Source organism: Amia ocellicauda, chromosome 1 (genome assembly GCF_036373705.1).
Source record: "Amia ocellicauda isolate fAmiCal2 chromosome 1, fAmiCal2.hap1, whole genome shotgun sequence".
Lineage (NCBI taxonomy): Eukaryota > Metazoa > Chordata > Actinopteri > Amiiformes > Amiidae > Amia > Amia ocellicauda.
Window position 1 is genome coordinate 28,447,110 of NC_089850.1, and position 27,946 is coordinate 28,475,055.

The 27,946-nt window shown below is 36.7% G+C and overlaps 1 protein-coding gene across 1 annotated transcript; it reads right to left on the reverse strand.

Moving 5' to 3' along the window:
- Positions 1–1,163: 1,163 nt before the first annotated feature.
- epm2a (EPM2A glucan phosphatase, laforin) lies at positions 1,164–27,328 on the reverse strand. Its single transcript, XM_066700799.1, has 4 exons — positions 26,823–27,328; positions 15,942–16,116; positions 7,721–7,965; positions 1,164–6,559 (listed from the first exon to the last, which is right to left on the reverse strand). Exons 1-4 carry the CDS (start codon positions 27,070–27,072, stop codon positions 6,243–6,245), a joined length of 987 nt encoding a protein of 328 aa, XP_066556896.1. The 5' UTR covers positions 27,073–27,328; the 3' UTR covers positions 1,164–6,242.
- Between the last annotated feature and the right edge of the window lie 618 nt (positions 27,329–27,946).

Consider the following 27,946-nt stretch of genomic DNA (forward strand, 5'->3'; position numbering starts at 1 on the left):
ATTGGTATTAGAAGGTATTTGAAGCAAAATGTCTATATTAACATTCAATGGTATATTATCATTTTTTGTGATCACTTTGTAGTCTTCCTGGAAGAGAAACATGCTGCATTAAACATACTTTAAATTCTGTGGTGCAGGGGAAATTCACAGCAGAGAGTAGCTTTAATGTTACAGTCGTCACTTAACCTTAATATTGACAAACCAGAAGACAGATGGACCTCAGTCTATTATATAAGACTATGTAAAGCACGTACGTCCATAGTATGGCTGTATAAGCAGTAGCAACTCTTAGCATCCATAAACTGCTGATTTATCCTGGGTGGGTTTCACACAAATGTTGTTCATCCTCTGATTAGCATTATTAAACAGATGGGAAATTAAATAGTCGAGCAAGCTAAAAATGAGCTTGTTACACTAAAATGCTATACATGTCTGTGTTAAAAAAAGACCCATCTGAATAACTGGTGAGAACAAAGAAGCAATCAACAAAAAGTCTCTTAATATAAAACTACTCCTATTTGTAACTGCAAGGAGCCAGAGCTCACCACACCACAGAGATTCAAGTGGACAAAAAGCTGTTTAAATAATTCATAGCACGCACTACAAAGAAATAACAGAGGTGACTATCTACACCAAAGCAGACAGATTAAAAAATAATGATAATATTACAATAGTAATATACATTCACAAATACATTTATAATGGAATTGTTTTAAAATTCATCAACACCAATTGACAATACTTGACACTGAAGGGATATACAAAATACTGAACCATTTGAACCATTGCCTCAAACTAATACAATAGATTTTTTATATTTTCAAAGGAAATTGAGTTTTTGCATTTCAGATTGATGTTAATTACTTTAAAGAAGAAACATTATCTTCACTTCTTCTCCCTGATTCCACAGCGTGTTAGGGAATTTCAACCAGAACAAATAAAACAAAAATCAGCACAATTAATTGATTTAATCTATAAATATATAGGTTGTGTGATGCGTCTCTTATTGTATAACTAGAGATGTTATCTAGTGAAATTTGGGCGAGAAGACAGTGAAGCTCAAAGAGTTTCATACAATAAGAGACACTACCTTTCACATGACATATGAACTTTATATCAATCACATATGACAGGATTAGAGACACAAAAATCTTTACACAGTGGAAAAAAAACCCCATTTATTTTCATTACATGTCACAATCAACCCCTTTCTCTCCATCTAAAAATGTGGTGGTGCAGGGTCCACTGTAACTGACCTACAGTAGCCGATCTATGTTGTGTTTTCATGCTGGTTAAATGTTCCGAAACTATTAAAAACCAGTACTTCATTTGAAACCTGCACCACTAAGTGACCTGAAACATTTCTGGTAGGTAAAGATTTTTTAAATACTGATAATTATATGAACAGGATGACGTTCATACACAAGATAAGAGGTAAAGGATAAGGTCGTCTGCCAAGAAATAATAATAATAATAATAATAATAATAATAATAATAATAATAATAATAATAATAAAGGAGTTTTTGGAAATGCTGCTTTGTAATTGCATATGATTTATAATATATGATCAAACCATCTGAATGGTGCACATCATGCTCCATGATGGGATCCGATGACTCGTTGTCACCTGTTTCAAACTAGAAAAGATGTGGACAGGGTAGAAAATACACTTTGCACATGAAACATTTTATCCTTACCATGCAGATGCGAAAACATGTCTGTAGAATATCATCTGTCGGGTTTTTAAAATTAGACTAATATTGAGTGGATAGGAGTCTTCAAACAGCAATGTTAATTCACTTTCTTCTTCATTTTCAAAATCATAAATCATCTTACGTGCCCTATTTGAACATATTTTGCTTCTGAAATTATTGACTTAAATTATTCTCTACTGTTCATGGCAATATGGTTCATATTTATATATATGTAGTGTTTGTCCGTTAAATTGCACTCTGAAGATCTAATTTTAATGATAATTAAATAAATCCTCACTGTCTCCACTTCGCTGAAGTACTGCTGGACACTTGGCTTCTCTTACTGACAGATTAAATCACACACAGGGACCAATCTTGCCCCCTTAATCTCTTCAGACAGAGGACCCTTCCATGTCTTTCTGTCAGACAGAGAAACTTTACATGATGTCTCATGGGGGGGTTGTTCATATGAGAATTTATCCAACAATGTGATTCCTCTTGGTGAAAATGTTAAATAAGATTAAGAAATTGATTAATTATTTATTGCACGTACGAGATCCTTGATAGTTAAACAAAAAAATACAGGGTTAAGAGATAGGTGTAATTTATATCCAGTTTTCACAAATACAAATACAAGTGCATGACCAAAGAGGAGATTGCAGAATGAGAACAAACTATTTCCACAAAAACCTGAAATACTACTCACTTAATATCTATAGACTTAATACAGAACAGAAAACACAAATGATACAGTTGGGAGCTGAACTAAAGGCTATAACAAAAAATCGTTTACCTGCTCCTTTCAGCAAAATATCACATTTTAAATTGAATACACTATTTTATTCTACAGGGATACACAAGAAACAACCCTGTGGTTTTGTGTTTTACTACAATGATGCCAAAAAACCTTCAACATCATACTGTATATTAAAATCAGAATCTAAATATGCACTGTTCTTAGTAATGCCATTCATGTTATATTGCATTTCGAAACATTGTTTCACCCTATAAAAGTGTGCTTTAGGTTTCAAAAGCAATATCAAATTTGCAGTCTTCTCACATAAACTATAAAAATCCATATTCACCTTTGCTGAACTTTGGTTATTATTTTCAATACAAAACTTTTATAACATGTAACACCAGCAAAACACAGGAAGACCCGTCAGTGCTTCTTTTTCCAGATTATTCTACCGTTAGGTGTCGGTTCAACAGTGTATATTTATCATGATAAATGATTGCACATTTCATATGGTAGGCATGGCTGCACGTTTGTTTCTGTTGCTGAATACAGGAATCTGTTCAGGATTGATGTTAACGTGCCAGAAAGTGCCAGAACCTTGCAAATCAATGAATCTCATGTTCAGACACTCAAACGCTTACCTAGAAAAATAATTCTGACAGCTCCTTGAAAAACATTTTCTGGAAATAAGCAGTAGATGTGCATGCTTATCCCATTTTCTTGAAAAGAAAATCCTAAGTCTTTGATTCTCCACTGTCCTGCATTTTGAATTAACTGTTCTTGTTTATCTTGTTTATTTGAATGAAACAGTAATTAATTTCCACACACTTTTTTTTTTTTTTAAACTGCTCGCCCTCCTTTGAAGCAGATTAGTTTTCTTCTGCCCTTGGCTTCATTAGCCTGTTTTCAAAACTTATTTGGGAAAATGAATATGAATTTCTCCAAGGGTCTCTAATCTGCATCACAGCACAGACAAATAAGATCCCTTGCTATCTCTTAATTTCTCCTTGTTTTGGGGTTGTTTATCGGCATGTTTAAAAGCCTCATGATGCCACAAAAAGTAACTCGGTTAAGTCTTTAGAGTTATGCAGTTTTCTGTAATTCGGCTGAGATTTTAAACAGATGGCAAAGAAGTTATTTTAGACAGCCAAAAACAAAACCATGGTAACAAAACAGCTAAACATGTTTTACGTGAAGGTTATTAATATATTTTTTTCAGTTGTAAATATAATTGAATGAATCTGAAATGTTCAGTTTATATATAAACAATTGAATATGCATACAATCTAACATTTAATAAAACTTAAATTAACTAAACTTATCTAAAAAGTTAAGTGTTTATCTTATAAGGTCAAAAACCCATCTTAGAAAGTATAGAGCTATTTTGGAATTAATGTGCAAAGTAGGATATTTTGTTTCTGTTAAAACCCACTAGCATTTTACAGGTATGTTTTCAATAGGACATCAAAATACTGATTCAGTTGCCAAATGGATTTGTCAAATTATGGTGTCAGTTTCAATAAGATTCACAACTTCATATGAAAGCCTGATAATGGCTTCTCAAAATGTACTGACAATAGCACCCTGTTCTTACATATTATTTTTTATATCAGGAAATAGGAAATGCACTACATTACAAATAAGAGCAAATGTTACTCCATCCATGCTTCTTCTGTCTTGATCGAAAAACGTGTGAAGATTATTCTAGAAGTGTCCTTGTTTAAACTGGTTTTAGTTTTGACTGGTTTGCTGAAAGCATATTATCCTGTATATGCATCATATTTTCTGATGTTTGTCTCCTGGTTGTGAAGCAAATAATAATAAAAAACACAGAGGGAAGCTAAAAATAGTCTGTTTAGCATTTACATCACCAAGCACTCAGATACCTGAATTGATCCCCAAAAAATCCCTGTGTGAATTGTTCATTCCCAGAATATATGATCTCTTACTAGTCCATCCATTTAGCTTTGCTGAAAATGTATTTGGATCAATAAAAAGGAGCTTTTACTAAAAGCATTGCTGGGCTATTTTAAAAATTATTTTGTGTATTTACAAAAATAAGATCTATTCCATGTCATTTAATGCTTCCAAGAACCTCAAAATTAACTTTCCATAATGCAAATACAATACAGTACCATACAACTCTTATAAATACAATACAATACATTGAAAATAACAGGATATTTCTAGAACTTAAACTATTGCTGATGACGCTAAAAACGTAGACCTGAATCCTACTGTTCCAATATGTATGTCACAGAACAACTGAGGAAATCGTCAATCATAGAAACCGCATAAATATTAACATTTAACTTGTATTTTGTTTGTTTTGTCTTTATGCACTGTGATTATTTTTAATTATTTATGCAAGATATCTTTGGACTCTTGATCTGATGGCAATTGATCTGCTTGGTGCCATGGATGTCAGCTCAGAGCATGAAGCCATTGTGTCCTCCTCAATTGGACCCCAGGACACCACAATTCAATATATGCATGGCTTTGATAAATGAGAGCTTACAACTGCAGCTTTCATTACACAATGCTTGATTTAATTTCAGATTAATTTGAAGATGCTGGCAGTTCAAATTCAGAGAAATACAGTTAGATTGTTAATTCCATTCATTCTCAAAATTAAGGTTCTAAGTTTCCTTCACAATACCAGATCAGCAGCACACCTGGGCACCAAAAAGCATGTGTCAATGCATCCAGCTGTGGTGCTACATGAGAGGAATGGTAAGGGACAATGTCGCTGTAACATCTGTCTCCCTGAAATCTCTGAACTGCTGTTCTACAGTGGATGTCAGGGATAAAACATTAATTGAAGTTAATGTTTACCATATTAACTAGTTTATTCTATTCTCAGTTACTAAAAGGTAATGTATTATGCAACAGCGGATGTGCCATTAATGCACATACATTACATTCATGTATCATTTTCATTATTGATTCTTTTCAATATAAATTCAAGTCACAGTCCAAACAAACTAATTTTCGTCTATTTTAAAAATGATCAGTTTGTGCTTTTCTTGCTAATACTCCAGATACATGCAATCCTGGATGATCCCAGAGTAAAATAAATAAATAAATAAATAAAAATAATTTACAGTGTATTTATTTTATCTGAATCTTATGAAAGTTTAGTGAAGTGTGGTGAAGGTCAGAAAAATCACTGTAAAGTGTCGAGAGGTTTGGCGGTAACCATAGCAAAGTGTAAGTATTTTCAAGCTTATGTAATTAAAAGGACTATGGCAGGTTCACAAACTTAATTTGTTTCAGCAAGAATAAAAACACTTCAGTAAAGAAGCAATACACGTTATACATTACACTTTCACAAAGCCTTAGGTAATCCTAAGATATTTAAATGCTTATGACAAAGTAAGCCACAAAATGCTGATCACTTACTGGTATTTAAATGTATACCTGCTCTGTGGCAAGGTAACAATATAGGCAGTTCATATGCAACTCTCTGATTAGCTCTCATTGTTTCAGCTTGAGTCATAATTCAGAAGGAAGCCTTCAGACATTTTTGGTGTCAAACCTCATGAAGCACAGTGTACAGAATTCCTCTCATTAAAGACTGAATTAAGTATACAGAAGTATGCCACTCTAGCAGCCTTACTTGCAAAACTGCAACATTGTTTGAAGGATAGTGATGGAAAATAGTTATACTGGTACTAAATATACAGGGTCATCAGATTTCTAAGTTATTCAAGTTGGAAACCCCAAAGTTCTTTTACCCAGTTCATATCAGTGGCTAAAGACCTGGTACAATGTAAATTTGATTAAATGATTAAGAAAATGACATCAATTAATCAATCTGCAACTCAGGATTTGAATTTTCAGCATGCAGGTTTAAGCCCACGGAGGAACGAAGCCGTCCAAACTTCTTGTAGAAGTCTTCCTGCGCACGTACAAGAGCCTCTTCATCGATGTAGACCGCCGCCCTTTTGGCTAGGACGTAGTATTGCACTTCCCTTATACTCCACCCTGTGACATACATGAGGAATCCACACACAGCTGCCGTGGATCTGCCCACCCCAGCGTTGCAGTGCACGTAGACTGTGTGTCCGTTTTCCAGCAACCCATGCAGGAGGAACACAGCCTGGGGGAGCATGCGGATCCGGCCTGCAGAATAGACATGCACCAGACAGCAAGGTTAAATACTCATAGATACACCTGTATAGTTCAACAAGGTGATTGCTACAAACGATAGCGATGCTTGTATGGCAAATTAATATCGTCCTGGTAAACACCGACTATATCCGCTCTAAAGGAAAATTTGAAGCATGATATCATCCCTGCAACCTTTTTGTCATAAGAGGGCAGTCCACTCTCCCTTAATACCTGACAAGCAAACAGATACATAAATGAATAAATATGTGCTGAAGCAAGGTTTTGCTCTCTAGAGCTATTTAGCAGCTGTTGTGAAACGGTCAAGTTCAAGGTAAATTAAGAAAATGAGAGTATTGCTTATAGTATGACTTCTAATCAACTGTTTGGCATTTCAAGTCAGCTATTTTAGTCCCTAATCATCTAATGTGCTGTTTAGTCAGACAATCTCAGGTGAGCAGGAGATGAAGTGGATGGATCAAACGCTGCACCATCTCATGATTAATAGACATGATCTATTTATTTATGTTGACGATTTATACAAGGCCTCTCGCATTTAAACACAGTAAAATACAGATGATTGTACCAGTAACAGTGTAGAAAGTTACACATAATAGAGTACACAATAATAACTGTGTTTCTCAGTGATGAAGAGTATGGAAAAGACATACAGAAACTATGGCTGTTACTGTATAATGTCATTGAACAGATGGTGCTTATGACTGGAACTTCAGCATGGGTACTGTCAAGCAATGCAGGGATTATTTGATGTTGCACCAGCTTCACCCACTGATTTTTAAAAACAGCTATATCCAGAACTGGGTCACAGTGACCCGGAGCCTAACCCAGCAGCACCAGTCCATCACAGAGCATCAAACACACCACACTCACATGACAACAGGGCAATTAAGAGCCAAACAAGCGAAGCAGCATGTCTTTGGGATGTGGGAGGAAACCAAGGCTCCCAGAGAAATCCCACTCCGATATAGGGAGCACAGGCAAACTCCACACAGGCAGACACCCAAGGCTGGGATCAAACCTGAGAGGCAGTTGTGCTAACCACTGCACCACCAGGCCACCCACTTTGATTTGAACTCTATCAAATGTAAGAGGAATCCATTCAGAAAATCAAAACTCTTTAGGTATGATTGTGTTGTGTGCAAGCTCGATGCCTACCTTCGGTGCTCATGTCTGGGGTTGGAATCCACACATACACGAGTCCGTAGTCTCTGTACAGTTCCATCATGGTCTCTGGGCTCATCACTTCTGCTTTCTTGCGTTTGCACCCAGAGGAGTTCTGGATTACGTCCCACTCGGTCTGAAAGTTCATCACAGCGGTCACCCCAAGTTCATGCTTCAACTTCACTGTCACATGTTCGAGCTGCCGTGGGCAACTCCCCAGCCAGACCTTTGGCAGAATCCTGGGAAAGATCAAAAACACTGAAGACTGTACCCATATATCCTTCGTTTATTTTTTCTTTCACAAAAGTTCCTATTTGCTTGAGTGCCAAAGGGGTGATTTTCAAAGTTTTGCTGGCACCAGAACACATTTACTTCCTATTAAAATAATAGTAAAACAAGTTTCAAGAGCTCAAAGTAACCATCCATCATCTCTTCACTCTGTAATTATTTTTTTCTTTCCTTTTTTCCATCGAAACCTACAGCCAGATTCTTAAATCTCCTTTGCTAATGAGAGGAACTGACCTGACTGATAATGAGAGCCCACAAGTTCTTATAACTCTGGTAACACGAAACCCTCTAGGCAGCTACTATGTGGGTGTCTGGTACGTACCATGCTATGGATATGTTCAATTACATGAAGATATAAGATGCTTGAGGATATAGAGTGTGAGAAGCCCAAGTATATATGAGATAATATGCTATGGAACCATAAACTCCAGAGACATGTGGTAAGTTTTCTTTTAAACTTACAATGCAAATTATAAAATTATAATTAAAAGTAATCTTTTTATTTATATATTTTTTTACAAACAATTTAATCCTGTGAAATTTGTAAATGTAGCATACAGACTTTTTTTATAATTGTGGTAATTCATGTAAAAACATATAGAGAATTACAATCTCTCTATAGATAGACATAAGCCCCATTCACAGTGAAATGCCAGCAAAATGCATTTGCCTGCTTTTTTCCTGTTGCCCCCCATTCACAATGGCTTTGAATGCCGGATAATTGCCGCCAAGGACCCATTCACACGAAAAACAGAGATTGCCGGCAAGAGCGCTGTGGCCATGGGAACAAGACGCTACAGGAGCCTGTGGATTCGGGAGAGGAGACATGGACAGATATTCTGGATGTGTTTGTAAAAGTGATAATTTCCCCATTTTGACAGTTTCCTTCCATTGTGTTTACTGGGCTATTGGTTCTAAGCAGGGTGTCGGTTCGGTTCAGACTCACTACCAAGAACAAATAGTCAAGAGGGAAATGCAAACCATATGTCAATCTATGTAGGTGCGTATTCACGCTATGCCCAGTTCATCAGGTTGTATGATTGTGTGGTTTTGTGGTATTGTCACTGGACCCAGCAGTCACAGATCATTTGAACCAGTGAACCCAGTATAAACTTGTGGTTCATCGTCGAGTAACGAGAGGCATTGTGTGGGGTCTTGACATATACTGCACCGAAGTTAAATCAACTAAAATCATTTTTTATTTTTTAAATTACTCGATTTCTTAGCAGACACCCTTATCCAGGGTGACTTACAATTGTTACAATATATCACATTATTTCTGACATTCACTCATTTTATACAGCTGGGCATTTAATGGAGCAATCTGGGTAAAGTACCTTGCTTGAGGATACAACAGCAGTGCCCCCACCTGGGATTGAACCCACAACTGGTTTTGTTCTTTAAGAAGTGGAAGACTAGAGAGAGAGCAGACATTAGCTGATCTAGAATTGGAGTGCAATTTACAAATATTGAGTATTCCAATGTTTTAGAATTCAGGTGCAGCATTAATTGTGCACCACTCCAAACTGAGCAACAGATTTAGAGAAAGTTTACTTTATTCATAAACAGTATTGTATTGCAATTCTTGTTCTTACAAAGTCCAGCAATGATCAGTATATAATGCTTATCTATACCTTGTATGCTTGCTTTACATTGGCACCAAACAGGATATGTGCCAAGAGACTAGGTGGGTCAAAAACAATAAAATCATAATTGCCACACGGTGGCACTACACAAATAATAAAAAGGCTTAAACGATGAAGGCCCGGTTTAATACAGTAGCCTATTGTAAATATATATGTTAATTTGTATGGAGCTTAACATGCTAATAAAATAGATTTTACTTGCAAAACAAATATATAATATGATATTATGTATAATTAAATGTATTTTTTCAGTAAAGAATATGTAGAATGGGGGGGCGGAGTCTAAAATATATTTTTAAATTCTGCAGCTGTTTCACTGTGTGTCATCATACATGCTGGGTTGGTTAAAATAATTTGTGCTTAGGGGTCCCTTCAGAACAGAGATACTTTAAAAACAGTCTATAATGCCAGTGCAGTGCCTGGTGTTACAAAGAAAGCTGTTTATTAGACTACATCATCAATTAACTAAACTTGGCTAATAATGCTGTATGATGTCACTGCACATAGAACATCACATTATGCTTAGAAAAATAAATAAAAAAGCAAACTAGTCCATACATTTTCTTAACTATGTAGTCAAGGTTTAATTGGGTTATTACAAAGTACAATGCCCTGGTCCTCTCCTCTGAGCTCATTAGACAAGACTTTTGGCCTGCAAAGTGCTGTCACTGTGACTTTCTGATAACTGATAAAGTTACATTGCAGATGTGCTAATAACACAACACCCAGCAATGTAGAATGCATGGTGTCCATCGTTGTTACATAGCATTGGACTCTTTACTGTTTACATATAAAATTGTATTCCTAAGGACACACTACATCCAAATCCAAGAGAACCACAATATGTTACTGCTTGCAAAGCAACACAGGCTCTGTCCATCACAATTAGTTGCACAGGAACATTATATTTGAATTCATTCTGATTCTTTATGCTAGTAAGCACCCCAGGGAGAACTTTTTTATTTATGATATGGTCACTTTCTTAGAACAGCACTTACAGAAGAAATGGATATGGGAACATAGCAACCGCCAAGGATGAGAAATCTGCTGTTTAGGGGGTCATCTCTCCAGAGACGAGCAGTGCTGAGGGTTTCTTGAGCAATGTAGTCTATTTTGTCATGCATGCTGTTGCCATCCATTTAACACTGCTATATGTGATTCCTCCATTAAAGACACAAGAAGAGATAGATTTGTCTTAAAGACATCTGGAATCAATCTCTGTCACTTTAAATGGCATAAATTAAACAAGTGTGCCAGTATACATTAATCCAGAGTTACTCTATATAGAAATGCATTTGATGGACCAGTATATATTGTTCATGAAATTACAGTAATTGTCCTGTCATTAGCAACCAATCAGCCAAAGAACACCCCTTCGCAGAGAAGGGAATGGGAAACTGACAGCGATAGACAGTGAGGATTGCTTTCTGCTCCAGCAAGCTTAGAATGAAAAAGGATGCTTACATTTGTAAACATTAAGAAACAGGGCACTCATGTTTGTATGTTTTAGTAATCTTGCCATGTTCATAGGACACATTTGTATTGTAAATAAAAAAAGCTCACCAAACCAAAGGAATAAGCAGAATGTAACAGAAGGACGATGGCTCATTTGGGATTGAATCATTCCTACTGCCAACCTTAAAAATAGCAGTGCCAAGCAGTGATAAATGCTGTTATGATGAGTTTTTATTTGTAACATGTTGTTTGGCATTCAGAAGTGTAGGTGGTCTCAGATCTGCAGTACACTAGGCTAAAAACAGCTATAAAGTAGCAATGAGAGTTCTCAGAAAAGGAGTCTGGATTACAAATATGGCTGTGATGCTTTTTTCTCAGCTTCCCTGTCACTCTGTCGCTTCCCTGTTTCAATAGTTAATGCTCCAGGATGAAAAACTTCAGAAAGGTCCTTTATTGTATCATACATTAAACTTAAAAAAAAAAAAAAAAAAACAGCTAATCAAAAACAGAAAATTGCACACTACGCCACACTGAATTTCAACAAAGTCCTTTTAACATGCAGATTTCTAACCAAAGGAGACATCACTATAGTGCGTCTAAATACTGGATCTGATTGTTCAAAGCCCAAGGTACAGTTATCATTTGATTTTGCATTCAACAAGGAAAAGTGGTATCTACAATGCAGGCAATGAGGATGGCAGACCAACATCTACTTATTATAAGTAATAACGACTGAATCGGACTTGATTTGCATCCAAAATATAATTTTACAGATGAGTATTCACATTCCATGCATCTGTTCTTTCTCAAAGAATACACTGTTGCTTCAAAAAAAAATACTTAATTAATTCCAAATACAAGAAAAACATAATTTCTTTATTTTTATTGTGTCAGATAAATACAAAATGGTATCAGCTGGTTTCACAGACCTTGATTAGCACTAGCCTACATAAAATAACATTGGGTAGTCCAAGACTCGTGATAATCAGAGTCTGTGAAACCACCCCTAAATGCTGATGTTCTACAGCTAACATTATATAAGAGTGTAGTTTTTGGACAACTTAATTATTTTTTAATAATTTCATATAATATAAAGCATAATAAGTTATGAAAGTTATGTTATGAAAGAGTATACAGCTCTGTAACAAATTAAGAGACCACTGCAGAATTATCAGTTTCTCTGGTTTTACTATTTATAGGTATGTGTTTGGATAAAATGAACATTTTTGTTTTATTCTATAAATTACTGACAACATTTTCACAACTGTCTTTGGAAATGTCCTGCACTGCATGACCAGTATCTGAGCACGACTGCCCTCTTGTCTTCCAGCAACAGCCTCCTCTGAGGGTCCAACGAGGCACCTCGTCCCGCACCATGGAAGTCTGATGAGGCACAACCCATCCCAGAAGCACCTCACCACGGAGGGTCAACGGGGCATCCACACCCAAGGTTTGACGAGCCATTGCAACCCAAAGCCTGTTGATGGTCCAAACCCTCCACCCCCGATGGCCAGCGAGAGGCCTCCTCCAGAGGGAAGAGCACAGCCAGCAGCACCGATAAAGAACTTTCTGATCTCCTTGCTGCTGTAATAAATATACTGCCTGGAGGGGAGGCAACCATTAGGCCTAGACCCTAAGCCGTGAAACCCCAGAGATTCATTTTCTCCTACATGCCATCCATAGGAGTTTTTTGTTTTTCTCTCCTCCGTGCCTAAATGGTTTATTTACTTAAATGTTCACTCACTTTATTCTAGATCATGTAAAATGTTTACAGGTCTATATTTTATTTTATTGTATTTATGTATTTTACTTTGCTGTACATTTGTTGTATGTTTACCAGTCTGTAAAGTGTTCTGTGGCTACCCAGCGAAGGGCGCTATACAAATAAAAATTGATTGATTGATTGATTGATTTCTTCCAAATTCCAAATAAAATATGAATGGAATGGAATGGCTGCCATACATGTAGAGATGCTGATTTAAGAAAAATTTGCAGTGGTCTCAATTTTTTTCAGAGCTGTATATTGTAGTAAATGTAGTGATATGAATTACTGCTCAAGTGTGAGGCAAGGCAATGGTCAGATAGCGTTAAAAGAGGATGCTTTCATGGTGCCTACTGCATTAAAATGATTTCCAATTTTCCTATTATTTTAGGATAGTTCAATTAAAATAAATAAATAAATAAATAAATAAATAAATAAATATGATTTGAAATTCATCCCATTTATAATTTAGTGCTGTCAGGAGACCAGCTGTTCTGATTAATGTTCTATTATGTCTTTCTCTGAACTGACACATAGCAATTGAACCCAGTTCCGTTCTTGAATCAGACACTTGGGTGCCGCTGTGGGTACGTTCTCCAGATTGCTTTTGTAAAGGTAAAAAAAAATTTTAAAAAGAAGTTGGCCTGAATTTGTCAGCAGGTGCCTTTTTTTCCTGAGATACACAGAGTGCAGACACAAATTATAAACACAATGGCAAAAAATAAATAACATACATAAAAAGGTGTTCCCTTTTGTTGGGATTCGTAATTACAACATTCAATTTTTCTGATGAGAGTTTTAAGAATTATTAAGTGAAACAATGTGAGATAAAGGATTTAAAACTGGACAATTTCTATTGTATAGAAAGCATACAACTATATGCCGCTGGACACTCAGGCACTGACACACAGTCATCAGGGGTGGAGACAGTTCATTCATTGTTCATGGGAGTGATAGCGATCGATACACTGCTGCACCTAAGTGTCTGATGTAAGACCAGAAACACGTTCAACTGGAGAAAAAAAGACCATGAGAAAAAAAAAAAAAAAACATCTTAAGCTTGAATCAGTGCACATTTTTTCCCCATATTTCACAGGGTCAAAGTGCACAACTGAAAACCGAACATGTGTAGGATGAAAAGAAGGGAAAGATGAGGCTGCTTCAAGTGGACACTTGAAATTCTCGCTCCAGGAGCATAATAAAGTGTGAGAGATGGACACGGTGGGATCCTTCAAAGACTATTGTAAGATCCCATTCTTAATCTCTAAGCTTTCTAGCTGTCCTGCAGGATGAGCAAAGTATTAGTCATGGAGTCCCAGTGGTCTGCCCCTATAAAAATCAATTTAGGGCCTTTAAGAGATTGTTTTAATCTCCTGTCTTCTAACGGATTGAGCTACTTAAGAGATGAGCCTTCGATAACCCAAAGGCCAATGCTCAATTTCAAACTGCAAAAAACATAGGCAAATATACTCAAAGTTAATGGAGATATGACGTTTTCACGTTTTAACCTGAAGACATTTCAAATGCATTTAGTTTAAATATTCACATATAAATATGTTAACCTTCCAGGAAAAACATAGCCACCCCACTGTGCTTTTTCAACTGATTGCCAGATACTTATTTCCCAAGAATTCAATTACGTCCTTTTTTGTTAAACATATTAACAAATACTTGTGACATTATTACTGAGTTAATGGAGTCACATAATGTTTTTGTTTTGTTTTTAAGATTTGTATGTATTGGTTAATTTCTTACTAAGTGACAGACAGTAAATTGAGACACTTAGTTTACTTGTTTTCGGGTCTGTAAAATAAATAATTACAGACAGGAGATCATACTGGGAACATTATTATAAACGAACATTATAAATAAAAGCGGTTTGAAGAATTCTTCACAAAGGCATAATTACAATCAAACGCTACCAGAGATGCATGTTTTAAAAGCTCTATTAAGTGTCATGCCACTTTGCAAAGGACCTGTCAGCCTTGGGGAACATATTCATTTTAAAGCATTCAAATATTTTTTTTTTAACACATGGCTTTTCTATCTCACCTCATAAACACCAGGGAAACAATGGCTTTTGTTGAAGAATACAAATGGCCTTCTCTGCTAGCTTAGAAATAATTATGCAAAGCTATTATGAACAGAGAACCTCCATCTCACTCTTGTAAAAGGGAAATATAGCTCACTGATAGCCAGCTGTCTCATGTCTGCAGAATATTAAAATGTTACTTTTGCTAAGAGAAAGGTAAAAAGATGAACCCGCAAGATTAGGCTACACATTTAAGTAGGTAAATAAACACAAAGCCATCATAGTTTTCAGTAAATAAGAATTCCATAGCAAATCATAACATTATATTCTGAGTCATACTTTTGCCAAAGTGGATACGATGCATAATAACCAGATTGCACTTCATGGTGGAAGTTCAGACTGTAGCACTACATAGTCATTTTCCCCAGTAGCAAATAAACACTTCCTGAACATAGAGCACAGCGTGTGAAGAGCAGTGGGAAACACACAGTCCCATGACTGCACCTGGGGACTGCTTAATCAGCCAGAGCTGGGATACACATCATAATGAGTTTTCTAAACCTGCCCTGCAGATTTCAGGTACATTATATGTGTAGGGCCTGGGGGGGAAGGAAGGCATAATGGTTGGTGGTCTAATGAGAAACAAATAATGAAATGAAAATGAACATTTGGAACTGGTTTTAAGGGTTTGAAACAATGGGTTTAACAAAGACAACTCTTAGGATACATTCATTTCAGCAGCAGAGTTACACAATGATTGATATGGTTTAAAAAAAATGCAATCCTGGATATAGGAATGTAAGAAAATAAGAGCATATGACTTCTATTGCTCTTTTGCTTTCTGATTTGGCAATGCATTGCAATACCATGGGATGCGGCTGCACTTTATTTGCAATGCTCCTGGCTGAATCGAAGGTTAGGGAGCTGTGGTGCAGTTGTGTGTGAAGATCAGTGCGTGTCACCAATAAAATACATTGCAAGGGCTCCAATGAAATTTCAGATCCACATAAAAATGGTATTTCAGACACTTACCTGGAGTAATGCATGGAGTGATGGTCAGCAACACTGAAGTAAAAATCAGTGGTGTGCTTCATCTCATTAGTGTAGCCAGTAGTTTCTATCCAGTGTCCTGCTGGGTGAGAGTAAACCCCATCCACCACATTGCTCTCATCGTACTCAAAGCATCGATCATGATGTGGACCATTTCCTGGGGACAGTAGTAAGGGCAATGTTAAACCTTTTCAGGCATTCATTCATTAAAGGATTTTATGAATAGGAAATTAGTATTGCCGTGCCAAATCTAAATACATTTTATTACATTACAAAATTACCTAAATATAAGGTAAATACAGTTAGGTTCATACATATTTGGACAGTGACACAATTGTCATCGTTTTGGCTCTGTATGCCACCACAATGGACTTGAAAGGAAACAATCAAGAGGTGCTTTAAGTGTAGACTTTCATCTTTAATTTGAGGGTAGTTACATCCAAACTGGGTGAACGGTGTAGGAATTACACCCAAAACTGAAGGCAAAACGCCCCAAGAACAAGCAGGAACTAAAGACAGCTGCAGTACAGGCCTGGCAGAGCATCACCAGGGAAGAAACCCAGCATCTGGTGATGTCTATGGGTTCCAGACTTCAGGCAGTCATTGACGGCAAAGGATTTGCAACCAAGTATTGAAACTCACAATTTAATTAATGATTATGTAAGTTTGTCCAAATATGTTTGAGCCTCTAAAATTGGGGGGACCACATATAAAAATGGGTGTAATTCCTACACCATTCACCCAGTTTGGATGTAACTACCCTCAAATTAAATATGAAACTCTACACTTAAAGCACATTTTGATTGTTTCCTTTCAAATCCATTGTGGTTGCGTCCAGAGCTAAAATGGTGACAAGTGTGTCACTATCCAAATATTTAGGGACCTAACTGTATGTGTACAGTACAATGACAGTGGCATTGCCAGTTTCCTCATATTTCATGTCAATGCTAAGCAACTCTATCAACAAGGTGCATTGTGAGTAGGATGGTCTTAACAAGGTTTATGTCTCCAAAAGTGAAATATCCATGTATTACTATAATGTTTCATGTCACCTTAGCCTCTGCAGTATATATTTGATAATACAGTACTGTATTTAAATATTTGTTTTCAAACACATGTGTGTTAATATTTATTAGTGTTTTAATGTCTTAAGACTGGTCTGGCAGTAATCGAATTCATCCAGAATGGCTACTGATAAATGTAAGTTAATAATAGCTGATATATGATATCACCATTATTATTATTATTATTATTATTATTATTATTAATAATAATAATAATAATAATAATAATAATAATAATAATAATATTTCTTGGCAGACACCCTTATCCATATTATCATTATTAGAGTTAGTAAAATGATCTTTTATAATACCAATTATGTTAAAATGCAACAGTGTTAAGTAAATATTTTATTTATTTTTAATTTGAGGTTTTTATTTGTTACCATAAGCATTAAAAGACAGTATAAATAAACATCAAATCTGCCAAAAAGAATGCAACCAAACGATAATTGTAACAAGCTGTAATACATTAAATAATCCTGTATACAACATGTAACACGGCGTGTATTTCATAATTTCCCTCGGTCTTTGTTGATATGAGAAAAATACTTTTGTACAGCAAACCTAAAAGTCTAGCCTTGTTCTTATTATTATTGTTACAGTGTTTATAATTATTCCCTGTTGGCACGTAAACCCCAAGGAAAATAAAGCACACAAACATGCTTTCTGAATTTAGGCTAAGACACAGTATTAAGTATTGCTTATCATCACAGTGAGAGTTTGAATGGGAACAATAATGGTAATTAGTGTAAGTAGCCTATCCTGCTATCTGCATGATGATGACCTTAAACGATTTGTTCTTCTCAAAGGAAAGGCCAATAAATCTATTAAATGTAAATGTATTCTTTTACGTTAATTTGTATTTAGAGTCCCTCCATACAGAACACACAACAAACAAATCCAGAGTAGATTATTCAGTTAAAAACATGTATTGCCCATATACTGTTACTATACATATATTGTTGTAAAAAATGGCGGCTCATCCCTGTAAATCTGTTAAATACAACAATTTAAAGCTTCAATAAGTATAAGTAAAGACATTAGAATATATCATGAATATATATTTTATATGTGTGTGTATATATTTATCAAATATACCCAATTGCCTGAAGAGAAAAGTATTTGATTAATGCATACTACCAGTGCTCACTTGGCTGTGAAACCTGGTCACTAAATGCAAAAATGTTACAGAAACTGCGGACAACATGAAGAGGCATGGAAACATATGCTCGGAATAACAAAATGATAAGAAAATAAATTAAGGGATCTGAGAACAAATTAAAATATTTTACACCACTGAAAGAGTGGAAATATTAAAATGGCAATGGGCCGGACACATCGCAAGATGAACATATCAAAGATGGACAAAGGAAGCTATCAAATGGATACCAAGAGATTAAAAAAGACATAGAAGAAACCACATAAATGAAGGGAAGATGAAATAATAAACTATATAAGCTATAGAACAAAGTAAGTGGAAACATCTTGGGGAGGCCTTCATCCAGCAGAGGATCGATATAGGCTGATGATGAAGATAATGATGATATAAAAATATAATGGGTAGAACGAATGTAAATATTGAAAAACAATACCAGGTTAAAGCTAAGATCCAAGCTATTCCAGTCTAGTTGGAACTGAGTACAGCGGCCTACCGTATTGTAAAACTGAGATGCTAGGAAGACATTGTGGACAGTCTGTAGCGATCAGACTGGAATGCAAGATCTGCTAGGATGAGTCATTCTGGAAACTAAGAATGTAAATGTGAAGGCAGAGACATTTCAGCTCTTATTGTCTGGACGGGTGATTGTGTGAACAGCTGGAATACATAACCTTATGTATTCCCTAATGTAAATGTGTCACAACAGACAGCTGTACAACCACTGAATTTGAAATAGTAAAAAGAAAAAGGGGATATTAAGGGAGCCAAAAACCCTCCCTTCCTTCCCAAATTATAGACAAAAAAGCAAACTACTTTCTGGTCCTTTGGGAAAACCAGTCAGTCAGTTGGGGCTGCAGTACAGGCCACATGTGCCTTTCCTGCCGATTGGAACAGCATGAATCTATCAAAGACAGAGATCAATGCCATAATTCATTATGACCCCCTCCCAATACCAGTATGCAGTGATCATGCTGAAGAAATAATAATATAATAATGGCAAATGCCAGATGTCCACTGTGAAGATATGCATTATAAATCTTTCTGCAGACCAATGCTATAATTGATCAGTGGAGAGAAAGAGCACCCCAAACTTCACTGTCCAAGTGACCTGGATGGAGTGCTCTTATGCTCCCACTTGTCTCTCTGCAATGCAAAATCAATAACCAGCCTTTCATACAGTTCACATCTGCATAGGTGATTCTGTCTTTTTCTGCAACAGAAAATAACTTCCCATTGCCTTATAAAGGACCCCAAACAACTCCATAGCTGTTCCCCAAAGGTTTTACTGTTGTTTACCATGGAAGAGGCTTTGAAGGCAATACGATTTCATAAATGAATTTTACACTAAGGGAAGAATTACTTCAAGAAAATATCAACAAATATCAAAACAATACCCAACCATGCATTATCCCTATTCCCCAGATGATAAATGTAATACGGCTATTTCATATGACAGGATTCGTGGTCCTCCTGACCACAAATTTATCAACAAAATAATACAAAAGGTTAGTTTTTGTACCTCCATAAATCACTGAGTTACAATGCAATTCTCGCCCAGCTTAGAGACTCCGAGCTGGGCGCCATATCTCAGTGATGAGTATTGAACTCACAGTCCAAGGTAAATCTCATTAACCTGTTAGAAACCTTACGGAGTTTCATCACATCTTGTTTGACATACTTCATCTTGACGACATTGCTCTAGACAACCATAGTAAGGCAGTAGCTGAGGCAAAGTAAATGAAATTCTCAAAGAGGAGCATAACAATACAATATTTAGAGATAATAAATTCATGCCACCACTCATTAAGCTAATTAATTTTGTTATGGGAGTCCATTAAGTACTTGTTTTTTCAACATTTGGAAGATATGCAGAAAAACAATCAACATTCAAATACTAAAATTACAATATCCAAACCTCTTTATGATAACTAAAATATGATGACTACCAATAAAATTGCTCATTTTATTTAACTAGTTTATCATGAACAGATTTAATTTTACTTCAAGAACCTTATTAGATAATGGTACAAAAAAGTGTTTCTTTCTGTGTCTAAACTCTTGTGTACATGCTTCAAATTTTGAAGTGCATGTGAAGATATCAAGGATTTTACAGTTATGGTCTCTGTTTCTCACAAGTATTGTTCCACCCCTCCACATTTCAGGAAAAGAGAAGAGAAACACAAGGATTTTTCTTACATGCCGAGGTCATTTACCACGTATTGACATGGGAGCATAAATTACAAATTAAACATGTCATCTACATGGAGATTGATGTTAAAAACCCAAGGTCTTTTCACAGGCGAAGGCAAGTTAAACAATAGCCAGATCTGCTGACAACGAACACACAAAACCACACATCCATGTTGATTCGCAGTGAAGTAACCCTGAGATGTCACATGAACAAAAATGATATGACCTTGGTCTTTCGATAACGGTGTAATGAGAGGGCAAACAACCACCAACACCCCTTTCCCTAAATTTAAAGAACACTGCTGTTAAATCTAAATGTGGCCATGGGATCGACCTTTCTCTGGGTTGCAGACATAAGTCTTTGGGTGTGTGTATTTCTTTTTCAAGACTGGTAAGGTTCAGTACCAAGGACAGCATATCTGGCTGTGCTGCACTGCATTATAGATCTCAACCATGACAGCACTTTCAATTGCAGTGAGTTCCTTCCTTCACAGGCTGTCAAGTGACAAAGACTATTTCAGCCAAACCCACCACTGTCATAGATTACTGTGGAGTTAAATATATCCATTCAACAGCTGGCACTGATAGCCTTCTACTTCATTCGCAGGTTAAGTTTCCAAACATGATAATCCACAAATACGCGGGTAGTGTCAAGTGCTTACAAAAGCATAGCAAGTATTTCTCACTAAAGGCATTTATGTATTTATGATAATAAACATGGAAATTACACAGAAAACCTACTAGGAAGTAATTCATATAAGTAAATAAGTGTTACAATATTTTGAAAACACAAAATTGAAGTACTGCCTTATTTTCTAAGTTCTTACAAGCATTGTGAAGTGGTGGTTTGTAAGTCCCAGCAGGGTCATCGATAAAAAAAGGCTTTGCTTTCTGGCATAAATGAGAAATGCACAGGAGCAAGAAAGGTGGAAATAATTATAAGTCAGGCAAGCATAGCCATTCAAGCATTATTCACATTAAGGTGATGTTATGAAAGCTGCACACTAGATGCTAAAACGGAGCAACTGGATAGTTGTAGCATAGCATGCATTGCCAGTTATATTTCTTAGCACTTATAAATAATTCTGGAAACTAAATACCTTGAATTTCTGTGACACCTAGTGAATAATTTGCATCCAGAAACATGCTTTAAAGTTCCTGCACTGGAATTTAATAATTGTTGCATTGAGTTATCTTTCAAATCGGAAGCAGTGCCCAGGGGGATGGGTTTTTGCGCACATCCGTAGGAACCCGATCGAAACGTCACTCTATCAAAGCTGCCACTGGCCCCTGCGCTCATCACTCAAACAGGTCCCTTTCCACTTCCTGTTTGATAAAAGGTAACATCAGCGCAGGTTCATCCTCTTTTGCCATTTCGCTGGACCCGAGAACGTGAGCTCTCTGTGTCTGTGTGTTTTTTTGTGCAATAGACTCTTTAATAGCAGTTGGCAAAACCGAGGGGCCGATGCATTTGTCATGCATGCCTTAGATTTATTTAATAAGCATGTGATTCCCTGTGCATCAGACACATCAATAAATAAATGCATACATTTCAGATTTAGAATAAGTGAAAACTTGTTTTACCATGCACAAAATTAATTGTAACAACATATACAGTGAGGGAAAAAAGTATTTGATCCCCTGCTGATTTTGTACGTTTGCCCACTGACAAAGAAATGATCAGTCTATAATTTTAATGGTAGGTGTATTTTAACAGTGAGAGACAGAATAACAACAACAAAATCCAGAAAAACGCATTTCAAAAAAGTTATACATTGATTTGCATGTTAATGAGGGAAATAAGTATTTGATCCCCTTCGACTTAGTACTTGGTGGCAAAACCCTTGTTGGCAATCACAGAGGTCAGACGTTTCTTGTAGTTGGCCACCAGGTTTGCACACATCTCAGGAGGGATTTTGTCCCACTCCTCTTTGCAGATCCTCTCCAAGTCATTAAGGTTTCGAGGGTGACGTTTGGCAACTCGAACCTTCAGCTCCCTCCACAGATTTTCTATGGGATTAAGGTCTGGAGACTGGCTAGGCCACTCCAGGACCTTAATGTGCTTCTTCTTGAGCCACTCCTTTGTTGCCTTGGCTGTGTGTTTTGGGTCATTGTCATGCTGGAATACCCATCCACGACCCATTTTCAATGCTCTGGCTGAGGGAAGGAGGTTCTCACCCAAGATTTGATGGTACATGGCCCCGTCCATCGTTCCGTCCACCCCCAAAGCATAATGTTTCCACCTCCATGTTTGACGGTGGGGATGGTGTTCTTGGGGACATTCCTCCTCCTCCAAACACGGTGAGTTGAGTCGATACCAAAGAGCTCAATTTTGGTCTCATCTGACCACAACACTTTCACCCAGTTCTCCTTTGAATCATTCAGATGTTCATTGGCAAACTTCAGACGGGCCTGTACATGTGCTTTCTTGAGCAGGGGGACCTTGCGGGTGCTGCAGGATTTCAGTCCTTCACGGCGTAGTGTGTTACCAACTGTTTTCTTGGTGACTATGGTCCCAGCTGCCTTGAGATCATTAACAAGATCCTCCCGTGTAGTTCTGGGCTGATTCCTCACCGTTCTCATGATCATTGAAACTCCACGAGGTGAGATCTTGCATGGAGCCCCAGACCGAGGGAGACTGACAGTTATTTTGTGTTTCTTCCATTTGCGAATAATCGCACCAACTGTTGTCACCTTCTCACCAAGCTGCTTGGCGATGCTCTTGTAGCCCATTCCAGCCTTGTGTAGGTCTACAATCTTGTCCCTGACATCCTTGGACAGCTCTTTGGTCTTGGCCATGGTGGAGAGTTTGGAATCTGATTGATTGATTGCTTCTGTGGACAGGTGTCTTTTATACAGGTAACGAGCTGAGATTAGGAGCACTCTCTTAAAGGGAGTGCTCCTAATCTCAGTTTGTTACCTGTATAAAAGACACCTGGGAGCCAGAAATCTTGCTGATTGATAGGGGATCAAATACTTATTTCCCTCATTAACATGCAAATCAATGTATAACTTTTTTGAAATGCGTTTTTCTGGATTTTTTTGTTGTTATTCTGTCTCTCACTGTTAAAATACACCTACCATTCAAATTATAGACTGATCATTTCTTTGTCAGTGGGCAAACATACAAAATCAGCAGGGGATCAAATACTTTTTTCCCTCACTGTACGTTAAAAAAAGTATTACATTCAACGTGGTGTTTTATTATATTCCTTGTTTTTCTTTAAATGCTATAAAATATTAATAATTTTGACCTTTTTTTCTCTGCATAGCTCATGGTTTATGAAAGAGGGCTGTTTCTTTGTAAATGGATATACTAATATATATTGAGATATTTGGACATTTACAAACTGTAACTTAATAATAATTTAAAATGCATTCAAAATTGTGTGCTTGCATTTCCCCCGAGTAGAAGCTTTGTGTATTTCTCAATGGCATGCACATCAATTATTCTTACATAAGTTGTGAAATTATTCAAATTACTTTTATTCATTTATAGCCTTCCTCTGATTATGACATGCTATTCAAATCTAAGTGCTCCACAAACCTTAAGTTTTGTTCTTTAAACAAACTTCACCAAATAAGGGAAATTAAGCAACTAAAACAAACCGAGGGATGAAAAGTAGCTAAGTATTAATTATAATCTATTAAACAAATACAAATAAATATTTTTTTAATTTACAAATTATGAGCTGAGCTGTTCATGAGTTAATTGAACAGATTATGCATTCAGCTAAAACAATGTATCAATTTTCTTAGGTATAACACAGGTAAAGTCTTAACAAAATCTATAAAACCTGCTGGATGATGGACCTCAATGCCCTAGTTTAAAAACCTTAAAAAGTGAGCTAGGTAACGTTAATTTGGAAACTATTTTGAGCCTACAAACTACAAGGGTAGCATATATAGAAGTTGGCAAAACAGGAATATATCTTTATGTAAAGAAAATAAGACTTCATTAATTTGCCTCAAGCATTATTATTTTTGCTATAGATGTTCTCTTTGGTAATTTGCCCAACAAGCTGCACAGAAACTCAAAATGCAGACTATGCAATGACAGTCTGGGGAGATCAGCTGTACAGTGATTGGTCTCTTGGTGGTATTTCTCCTCTCGTATCGTTTCTCTGTAAATTCTACTCAAAACAGTACAGTAGTCTTTTCTTGGAGTTCAACAATAATACTTTCTATAGCAATTTCCAATCCTTTCAAATGTACATACATTAGTGCCCAAATTAAGAAGACAACTTAGAAATGCTATTACAACACAACTCAGCATGGAAGAATCGCTGTAAACTGCATTTATAATGTGACAGTGCATATACTTTAGCAGTTATGGTTTGGAAAACTTACCTATTCCAGTTATATCCCATTTTATTAGTTAAGGCTCCGCACACTCTAGGCATTGTGTCACAAAAAATTTGCCTCTGGCTTTTTTATTATTTTCCCCCTTCAATCCAAAATGTTTCCCATAACATTTTTACACTAGTAATATTTCTTTTTTTTTTTTTTTACTTTCCTTGACACACTCATCCCATAATCTTTATAACTGTCCAGATGGTTTCCGAACCTGTTGTTATACTATCTGGTCTAAGCATTTTTCAACTTTGTCAGGCTCTGAAATTAGCATAATAATATTGAAAAACAAACCCTTTACCCACAATTAATCCTCCTTAAGGTTACTGTGTGATTTTAAATAACTGAATTACATCATTCCAAGTTTACCTTTTCTTTTTACTATGTCCTGTCTGTGCTCTGGCAGAACAAACTCCAAACCATATTATCACCTCCACCATGTTTTTCTTTAGGCACTACAAAACATTATGACAATCCCTTGACTGTTATTCTTCTTGCATAACATTTCAGATCAAAACATTATTTCCTCTGAAATGACACTTCATTCTCCATTGCTCTTTTCACCAATATGTAGAATTATCTTTCATAAAGTGACAGCTGGACTTGAAATTAGGAGGAAGTGCAGAAAGGGGGTATAAATGCAAATTAAATGCCAAGAAAAGATGTTGATTTGCATTATTGTGGGCAAGACTCAATACACCCAATGATAGACTGGCATCTATACAAACACAGCAAACTGACTGTTCCGAAATCCTAAACCTATAGTGTATAAAAAGTGTATCCCCATGAAGAAATAGTATCTAAGAGTAAAACCAGGCAATGTGCTACCCTCCCCAGTCACCCGACTCTAACCCAGTTGAAATTGAATGTAATGAGTTTGAAAGGAGAGTGAAAAAATGAGTGTAACCCGCAGACGTTTTGGTAGATGATGAAGACTGGATGAAAATACACCACGATACACTGTATGAGGTGTGACAGATTGCTTAGAGTATGTGCACCTGTCGTCTTGCTAAACATCTCTGGCCTCTTCTTTGGAGTGGTCATTTTTCATACAAATATTTCGAACCTTCCTTGCTTTGTTGTATTGCAGGAAGAATTTTAGCTGACCCTAAATATTTGACTGCCTGTATATAAATATGTATTCCCATTTCTTCTGCAAGTACTGATTGATTTTCCAGACAATGAACTGGAAACAACTTGTTTAAAAAGAGATGACTTGTCTTATCTTTCACCGACCATTTGAAGTGGATTTACAAGTCTGTGTCACTGACCTTTACCAGGTATACAACATGTTTCATTAACGATTTTGAAAACAGGCATAATTAAAGTATATCAATGACTCATGTTCATATTAAGCCAAAAATATTGTCTGCGCCCTTATGTGCCTTTATAAGAATCTCATAAAGAGTATGAGGCGCCTAGATATGTTGATATTCTCTGACATCTAGTGGTCAAATAGTTTTGGTTGGAAACATCTGTAGCTAAATGGGCAGCTGTAGTTGTCACAACAAACACGTCTTACCAACAACTAGCAACAACATATCCTTTTCTGACAGACCAGTACACAATTAACTTATTTTTCGTCAAAATATCCAGGCATTGGTTAATTTCTAACTCGTATGTATTGAAGGAGTTCTGAGGTTCAAATGAAGAAGAAAAACTTAGTTAAAACACCATATTTAATATTAGTTAGTGATTGCATTGTGTTAGGGTAATATGACTTATTTCCCACGCAAACTCTTAACAGTAACATCACAGGGCACACTTAGTGTAGCTGCCAGAGCCCTTTATGTAATCTAATGTAGTCAGTCTGATCAGGCATTTAATACCTTAAACACTTAACTTCTAATTATGAGAATTCACAATTGTACAGACTAATCCTAGACCAAAATAAATGGTGCTAGAACCGCGTAACTACAGCTGTGCGCTCTGTTAACACCATTAATATCAAAACCTCAAGAGAGCTTGTTGTTGTGATACGGGGGAAATGCTAAAAGTCTTACAAAACAATACTTGGTCTAAGCTATTCCTCTTTTTCTAGCTTTGAAAGTGTCGCAATGGAGGCGCTAACGGGGCACACTTGGCTTGTCGCAGTACCTTCCCAGGTGAAGTGTCCGCCGCGGCGCCGGGCGTATTTAAAGCGGAACGGCTGGGCGAAGGGCTCCAGCAGCGGGATCTCCGCCGTCCAGAAGCTCGGCTCGCTGGGGGACAGGGCGGCTTGTGTCGGTTTCATGGCCACCGCCTTGTCGGGGTCCCACTCTCCCATCTCTCGCCTGGACCCCAACACAAACACCTCGACATCCGTGCTCTCCGGAGTCAGAATCACGCCAAACCGAAACAGCATCATTTTCCATTCAGGTGTGGGAAAACGTATAGAGAAATAATGTAAGTATTCACATTATCTGTTCGCAAGACTGGAGAAAATGAGCAGATACAGATACTCCAGTGCTACATGCCGAATGTAATGCATTAGGTTAATGTGCAACAAGCTTCAGGTTCAGTGACGACGAGTGGCTTGTGTCTAAAAATATACTGGGGTCAAAAGCACACTTGCACTTGCGCAGTAGCGCGGCTGAGACAGGACAGTCTTTCTTATTGTGGACCTTTGGGGAAAACGGCTGTCCACATTTCAGTCTTCCTTTTTATATGTATGACTTTATAAATCCCACATGGCTACATTTCTGAACTATATACCTGAAAAAGTAACGCCTTTTGAGGAGTGTTGTGCAAGACAATAGGCTCATTAGGAAAAAAAATCTAAAAGCAAATCTGCCCTCTACTGGCTTGGAAGAGAAACTGCTTTAACTGCATGCGATTTCTCCTTTCATTAATCAATACCCTATTCAGGCACAGTGCAGTTGTTTGTTATGCATGCACTGAAAGTAAAACTAGATTATTTTTATTTCTTGGCAGACGCCCTTATCCGGGGCGACTTACAACATAAGTGCAAAACAAAGTGCAAAAATAAAGGCATCAATCATTACAAATTCAATTTAAATAAAACATAGCAATTCAAAATATAATTAGGCTAATTCTACTTTTGAAATTCCTTGCAACAGGAAAACAAAACAAGACTATTTTTTTTTCAGAAAGTGTTGTCTGGATATGTTATCGCATTATCTTGCAGATTTCCAAACATGTAACTTTCACACCAATGTGATTTCTTTCTGTCCTTCAATTATTGCTTGGCACTTTAACTGAAATTCAGTGTTATCCCCCAG